Source organism: Primulina huaijiensis, chromosome 10, assembly GCF_012295235.1.
Source record: "Primulina huaijiensis isolate GDHJ02 chromosome 10, ASM1229523v2, whole genome shotgun sequence".
NCBI lineage: Eukaryota > Viridiplantae > Streptophyta > Magnoliopsida > Lamiales > Gesneriaceae > Primulina > Primulina huaijiensis.
In genome coordinates this window covers 18,350,148-18,358,668 of record NC_133315.1, presented here as the reverse complement: position 1 = coordinate 18,358,668, position 8,521 = coordinate 18,350,148, and the positions used below count along the sequence as shown (strand labels likewise).

General features: G+C 30.9%; 1 protein-coding gene across 2 annotated transcripts; it reads left to right on the top strand.

Moving 5' to 3' along the window:
* Positions 1-1,590: 1,590 nt before the first annotated feature.
* Positions 1,591-4,076, top strand: LOC140985705 (uncharacterized). Of its 2 annotated transcripts, none has more exons than XM_073453591.1 (2): positions 1,591-1,739; positions 3,442-4,076. In XM_073453591.1, the coding sequence occupies exon 2, from the start codon at positions 3,457-3,459 to the stop codon at positions 3,874-3,876; it is 420 nt and encodes a 139-aa protein (XP_073309692.1). In that variant the 5' UTR covers positions 1,591-1,739; positions 3,442-3,456; the 3' UTR covers positions 3,877-4,076. The 2 variants fall into 2 exon arrangements, with proteins under 2 accessions (XP_073309692.1, XP_073309691.1); XM_073453590.1 differs by lacking the exon at positions 1,591-1,739 and adding an exon at positions 2,107-2,130.
* The last annotated feature ends 4,445 nt before the right edge of the window (positions 4,077-8,521 follow it).

The window sequence follows — 8,521 nt, the reverse complement described above, 5'->3', positions numbered from 1 at the left end:
AATGGTGCCATCAAATATTTTAATTTTGATAGTACCGACCCCAGCGATTTCCAAGGCATGATCATTTCCCATGAATACAGATCCTCCTGAGATTGGTTCATAATGGTCAAACCATTCTCTCCGAAACGTCATGTGCCACGTCGCTCCTGAATCCATAATCCATGTGTCACAAAATTTGTGTCTGCCTTCTGCAACTGTTGTCGCTTCATTGAATAAAATTTCACCACTGCCTGAAGTACTGGCCACATTTCCTTGAGATCTCTTGTCGATACTCGTAAACTCTTTCTTGAAGTGCCCTTTACCGCCACATTTAAAGCAGTAAATATTTTTCTTCTTACTTCTCGACTTTGATCTACTTCGTCTTTGGCTCCCACTGGAGTCACGGTCCATAAATCTTCCTCTTATCATCGGTAAAACATCTGCCTTCTTCGATGTTACCAACCTATCTTCCTTATTCTTGCGTCGGCTTTCTTCTCCGAGAACCGCAGTTAAGACATCGTCGAATCTTAGAAAGCCCATAAGAATATTGTTGGTAATGTTGATGATAAGTTGATCATATGAATCTGGTAGACTTTGAAATAGAAGCTCCACACGTTCATTTTCCCTTGTTTTATGCCCCATGGAAGTGAGTTGGGCAAATAGAGTATTCAGTGTGTTGATATGGTCAGTCATCGATGAGAATTCCGCCATCCGAAGAGTATAAAGTCTTTTCTTTAGGAAAATAATGTTGTGTAGCGACTTGACCTCGTACATCTTTGTCAGAGTATCCCAGATAATTTTTGTTGTTTTTATCTCAGAGATACTTGACAATACTTCATCTGCTATAGCCAAGTGTAAATTGGCAACAGCGTTGTCATTCATCTCATTCCACTTTCCATCATCCGTAATTTTCACCGGTCTATCTCCAATAGCCGCCAAGCAATTCTCATTTCTTAAAACTGCTTGTATCTTTATTTTCCACAGCATAAAATTGCTTCCATTGAACTTTGCTATCTCGTACCTGCCCGCCATTATGTCTACAACAATTTTAGTAGACTGGACAAAATTATCCCGCCTTAAATAAAAAATTTCAAAAAATCTTTTTTGATGTGGAAGATCAGTCTAGGCTGCAACCACAGAGCATACTCGGAATTTTAATAAATTTTAAACCAAGGCTCTGATAACACTTGTTGGTCCCACTTGCGGTAATTTGAGATAATAAAACCCGAAAATAAAGAATAAACTGGACACCGAGATTTACGTTGAAAATCCCTAAAATTATTAGGGTAAAAACCACGGGCAAGATGAAAAGAATTTCCACTATAATATCTTGTGGTGTACAACTCACTCACTGTGTTTCCAAAGAGAACACACACTTTCTTAATACAGGAGAACAAACACCTCACAAATATTATATAATATTATAAGATGAGAGAAAACTCGAAAAAAAAATGATTTCAGAATGAAAGAGAGCTCTATTTATAGAGCTCTTTGACCATGTGAATACGCATTAAAAACGCAAATACATATTTCCGCGAAATTTCCTGCTGCCAACCCACGTTTTTTTTTCCCTCAAATTATTTAGTCAGATTTCATTTAATGCACATCTGCTTTTTGACAATTCTTCTGCCGACAGTTTTTACTAATCATTCTCCCACGAAAAATTGTAGCGATTCAGCAGATGAATTGAAGTTTTTCTGACTCAAGGCAGAGAAATCTCTGTTTCACATTTAGTCCCTTGTTTTTCTTGATCTTATTTGGTAATTAATTTAGTTATCAATGTTTGTATCAGTTTCAATTTCAATTTCGTGTTCTATAATTTTCTTGATTCTTGCAATTGAAGTATTTTATATGAACTGTTACTGTTTAAATCAGAGAATCTAAATAGATTTTATTTGCTTTTAGCTTTTATCTCCTTCATTATTATATGTGTTTCTTGATTTCTAATAAAGAATAATGAAAGCTCTGTTCTTGGCAAAATTGAGTCTCCTTCATTATTATGTGTTTCTTGATATCGAATAAAGAATAATTTGTTTTTCAACTGATTTTTTTTTTTGTTAAACTTTATCATAGTTTGCAGTGCAGAGAAATTTTATCTAGAGTAAAATTGGGTGTAAGATCACAATGGCTTCGTAACCAGCTATGGTCCATGTAAACATCTGGTTCATGTTGTCTCCCTCTTGTTATGTCTTAAAAAGGGCATCTCATAAAGCTAAAAGATGTGGTTCATGGGTAGCTAATATTGGCACTGTCCCTGTCACCCCCTTCCCCCCAAAACACTTGCTCGATCGGCATTCTTCGGATGTGATGTGGGATACCGGTTTGACGCTCTTTCGTTCATGTTTTTAATTTTTCCCATTGTTGTTCGAGACTTAAGAGATCGGAGGTATAGCTTACAGTCCAGCTCCTTTCATTACAACCGAAGCAAGCTGAGTTTATCATTGTGAAAGGTGCCGAATGAAAGGGAGGGCCTGTAGAGACGCTAAGGCTCCAAGGGGGAGGATGGACCTCTGAGGCCGTAAATGGCTGAAGAGATACGAATGTACTTTCTGGTAGGGAGGAGACAGCCATACATGTATTTGAGGGATATAGGAGAAATACCATAGCAAGAGGTGGAGTCCCTAATGAGTTACTCTATAAGACGTAGCTATTGAGCTAACGTTAGGACTTTTCCTTTGGTAGGAAGAAGGAACAGGCGGCATAGGGGTCACGGGGAAAATGATGTCATCCAGCACCGGTCCCAAAAATTCCTTATAATCTACTCTTTGCTGTCCTAGAGAGCAAGAATAAATGTTGCTCTCGGTATCTGTCTATCTGATCACTACTAATATTTGGCTTCGATATTCAAATATTCAGCTGATATGGCAAGGAAGTGTCTTTGTATTTAGACGTACATATGGTAATGCACCTCTTGCATTAACATGCTACAAATTGTGAAGTATGAAAGACCACGTTTCTCTCCCAAATTCCTTCTAATCTACTTTTTGCTCTACGAGAAAGCAAGAAGAAATGCTGCTCTCAGTATCTCACCACTAATATTTGACTTCGATATTCAAATATTGGGCTAATATGGCAAGGAAGTGTCTTTGTATATAATGTACATTTAGTAATCCGCCTCTCACAGTAACATGCTACAAATTGTGAAGTATGAAAAACCACGTTTCTCAAACTTCACAAGTTAGAAATCTGAAGTGTTGTGGACTTGTGTCATTGATCCCTTTTCCTTAATGTTCTGATGAGTTTCTCTGTTATGCCATTAACAGAGAATAACTTTATTTCATGATGCAATAGTCATTTTGATTTTGAAACTATTTATCGCCAATCATCAACCTTTGCTGCTTGTGCTGTGGAGGTTTCTACGACTATAAAATTCTTATCACGATATATATATCTATATAATGTATATTGTCGAGTACATTTTGTGTGCTATTCCTGGTTGTTGATCTCTTTTAATCCCCGCAGTTACAAAATTCTAAAATGGACTCTGAGATGGTTTTACACAAAGGTGGATGCCACTGCAAGAGGGTAAGATGGCAAGTACGTGCTCCAAAGAGCGTAGTGACCTGGCTATGCAACTGCACAACTTGCTCGATGAGAGGGAACACCATGTTCGTCGTCCCGTCACAGCAGTTTGAACTTGAAGAAGATTCCAAACAGTTCCTAACGACCTATACTTTTGGAACACACACAGCGAAGCATACATTCTGCAGAATCTGTGGCATTACTTCATTCTATATCCCAAGGTCAAACCCGGATGGCATAGCTGTTACATTCAGATGTGTAGATCCTGGAACACTGGCACATGTTGAGATCAGGAAATTTGATGGAACCGATTGGGAAGGATCGTTTAGTCGGACAGGCATATCAGCATGTTCGAAAACGGATGCACCAAGTTAGTCGAAGAATGTTTGTACAAGGACCTACATATTCATGGGCGGATTCCTAAATGTCTGAATTTCACCGCTGAAATAAATTGTCTGTCTTCTGTTCATATGAAATCCTGAGTCTGCCTGGCCCATGATTGTATTGCTTACTTAAGTGCATCTGCTAGAAATTTTGTCCTTGTGCTATATATTATGTAAGATTTGTAAGTGTAACCAGAATTTCACCTTAAATAATCTGATTACATATCATAATATACGGGTTTGGAGGTGTTTGAAAAATGGGAAAATAGATGACATTTCAACAAAACTTTACATAGAATATGGATTTTTCAAGATACAATATATGCAATATATATATATACTAGAAATAATGCACGTGCGTTGCACGTGAGAAACATATGTTAAAATAGTTAGAATTTGAAATAAAATTAGTTAACTCAACAAAAGACAATGATAATAGTATTGTAAATTTTGACAATTCGTGTTAATTAGCATATGTAACTAATTTGGGAAAAAAATATTTTTTAAATTTTTAAAAAATATTTGGATTATTAAAATTTTTCTCATATCTTTTTTATCATATTGTTTTCTTTTGTTATTTGTCATATTCTCTCAATAGTGCATATATTTTATTATAATATTCAATTATTACAATCTTTTTGTCGATCAATGATATGCAATTTTTTATTTACAATGTTGTTTGATTATTATTCTCTTTCATGTAAATTGACAACAATTTCTACCGGATACTTTTATTTTCCTAATCACCTTTAATTTATTAGATACTTATATTTGATAACATATAAACTACACATTATTATTAGGGTGAACAAAATTTCGGTTAAACCGAATTAACCGATCGAACCGAGTCAATTCGGAAATTCGGTTTGGTTATTTCAGAAATTCGATTTTCAAATTTAAAAAAATCGGTTATATCGGTTAATTCGGTTCGGTTACGGTTATTAAAATTTTGAATCGGCTAACCGAATTTACCGAAATAATAAATACTATTATTTAATAAATTTTTATTATTTATCAATTTTAATATATTTTTTAATTTTTTATTTTAAAATCAGCCCTAATTCTAAAGAAAAATTTGTGATGTATGTGATTTTATGTTTTTATGCATTTGTGTAGATTGTAGTGTTGAAAAAAATTACATATATAATTAAAGTTAAATCACAAATTTTTTTAAAAAACTAATCGGTTNCATAAGTATAATTAGCACAATCAAATTACTAATGTAATATCGGTATTACCTCTAGAAAAATAATATATTTAATTTTTTTAATTGTTTAAATATCTTAACGGGAACATTTGAGTACCCTTATCTTGAGAAAAATTCATTGCATTTATAAAGTTTGAACGGTAAATATAACTTTATAGTATACATTTAATTTAGAAACTGAATTCATTGTATGACAAACACTTCTTATATTTCTAATTTTTTGTGTAACCCAAAAGAGTTAATATTTTTGCTCTTTTATCTTCTCCAACTCACTGTAAAAAGTTATAGAAAATATTTATATGTAGAAAAATATTTTTATTTATTGTTTTTCTTGTCTATATATTTTGTTATATGTGAGCATATATTCTACTTCATTATCTTAATTGTCATATATCTTTACTATATAATTTGTGTACATTGAAATTAAATAAGTTCATTTTATAGTTTTTTAGTGCCTGGACTTAGGTTGATATATTAATATGTGATATACATAGATATAAGAATTTTCAAATTCAATTTATTCACAATGATTGTTCATAACAATGGCCAACTCAAAATAATAAAAATCAGGATTCATAATTATTTTGAATATGATATAAAAATAATACGTGGAAACTTTTTTTGACATTTTAGTTGCAAAATACAATGATAAATGCATGTAAGTGCATTATTTAACTGTGGCAATTATAACTTTATTTAAATATCTTATTTCTCACTCAAGGATCAAAATTTGTTTATTTCTTATTTTGATTATCGACAAATTCAATTATTCATTTAAATGTTTTTGTTAATAAAATTTACATGAGTTTTATTGTATATTTATCCAATTTGAAAGGGATAAATTATAATTCAATATATAATAATATTTGAAAATTGTAGAATGCTTCTAAATTTAAAAATCGAGTAACATGTAAGGGATCAATTCAAAACTAAAAGTTGATACAACATGTTTCTTCTAGCTTTACAATCAAACAATATATGATCGAGTGTTTGTCGCTTTACCAAAAGCTATAACTGATAGTAACTATACAAGTCAAATCTTTAAATCATACAACAGCTCAAGCGCCTACTCATCGTGGACAATTATTGTATCAAACACTCTATCTCCTAATAATTGCACCAATTTCAATCATTGAAAATCAAAATCGCGATCTTGACTCTGATACCAATTGTAGGCTCAAGCGTTTACTGTTTTATCAAAACCTATAGATTATGGTAACACTGCAAATCAAATATTTTAAATAGTACAACAGCTCAAACAAAACATTTCAATTACTCTACCCAACATGATCAATTATTGTACCCAACAAATAAGTTTATGCAAATAACCTTTTAATATATCATATAAATTTATAAGACATTTGAGTATAATATATACTTGATATTCTCTACATAAGTAGAGGAAAAAATCATTTTTCATTTATTTGAAAATTTATATTTTAAAATAAAAGAAAAATCAGAAATATATATATAGATATAGCATATTGACAAAATCCCGAAACCCAAATTGAAAGTTGAATTAATACATTCATATTCATCATTAAATTTTACTATTTAATTTTAATAGATTTAACATGTTTATCCACTAAAAATATTGAAAGAATTGTTTATACAATTTAATAAAAAAGACAAAGTACATCATTTTCTGATTCCAAATAACGATCACATTATTATTACGTTACAATGATAAATAAATTATTATTTTTAGTTTATCATCATAGTCTTTACCTTAATAAACACAATTTCGAACATAGGATGTTAAATTTAATATTGACATTAGATAATTATAGTATTAATTCTAACATTCTTTTTTTATTCTTCTCAATACATTACTTTTTCTATATTCAAATATATTAATCTATTTATTATTGTATACAAAGTATAATAATTATTTGGTTAATTGATCACATTTAAGATTAGATGTTTAAAAAAAAGTCTAATATATCTTTTAAAGACCAATAGATGATGAAAAATTAAGAAAATGTAGAACACTACGGTGCGTAAACTTTCGCTTTGTACAGTGACAAAAGATAAGGTGAGACCAAGTGAGATACTTATATATATGAGTCTGATTCAACTTAGCCCATTATAATATTTTTATTAAACGACTTTGTCTTTCGTTTTTACTTCACTAATTTTGTAGTGTGACTCATTCAAGCACTAACTTTGTTGGGTGCAATAATTGTCTCTGCTTGGTAGAGCGATCGAACCGTGGTGCACTGGTGCTTGAGCTGCTGTGCGGTTTAAAAGATTTGAGTTGCACCATTACTACAAGCTATAGCTTTCGGTAAAGCTGTAAGCACTCGGTCCTACAATTGGTATCAGAGCCAAGGTCACGGGTTCGATTCTCATTGATTGCGAAGAGTGCAATTATTGGGAGGGAGATTGTTGGGTGCAATAATTGTCCCTGCTTGGTAGAGCGATCGAACCGTGGTGCTTGAACTGCTGTGCGGTTTAAAGATTTGAGTTGCACCATTACCACCAGCTATAGCTTTTGGTAAAGCGATAAGCACTCGGTCCTACAAATTTTTTATGTTTTTAGTACATAGTGGCCTCCACTCTCTCACCGACTTCAATTTTTAGAAGTCGGTATTAGTAGTTTATAGGTAATAGACAATTATTTAATATTTATTTTCTGTCTTTTGATTAAATGTATAATTTTTTATGTTCTATCTAATTCATTTTTACAATTTTTATTGAATTTTTATAATCGTTATTATAAGTGTTGCACGTATACAATATAAAATTAATATATTTTAAAATGTTAATATTGAAGTGCCGAATAAATGTATTAAATCATTATTTTAGAACTTCTAGAAAAACAATATACATTATAATTCAGATTTAAAGATTAATATATAAATAAAGAATTATGATGAATATCTTATAAAATAAATGGTGTTAGCCCAAAAAGATTAAATATGATTATTGTAAATGAATTTTTCTTAATTAATTAAAAAATTTTCAGCAAATGCGCTGAATTAATTAGAATGTTTTTAATATAGTATGTCGATAAATGTTTTTTCATATGAGTTAGTGATTGAGTCCTTATGAACGTTTAAAAAAAATGTGTCTTTAGTTATAGTAACGTTGTCTTATAATTTAAAATATTAAATGAAACAAATTATCAAGATAAAAAATTAATTAGGAAATTCAAGAATATGTGATTACTCAATTAGTTTAATTGACACGCTCTTTAGTTTGCTGATTTAATAGATATTAAATCCACAATCACTGAGTTTGACAAGAATTCTTGTAGAATAAAATACAATTATAATAAATTACTTGATTGTATATGTAATAAAATTTTGTATATTTCATATATGTTTGATTTATTTCATTTATAAGGTTGAAATTTTATATATTATGATATAAGATTTGTTATACATCTTAACATCGATAAATTCACTAAAAATTTATATATTAATTT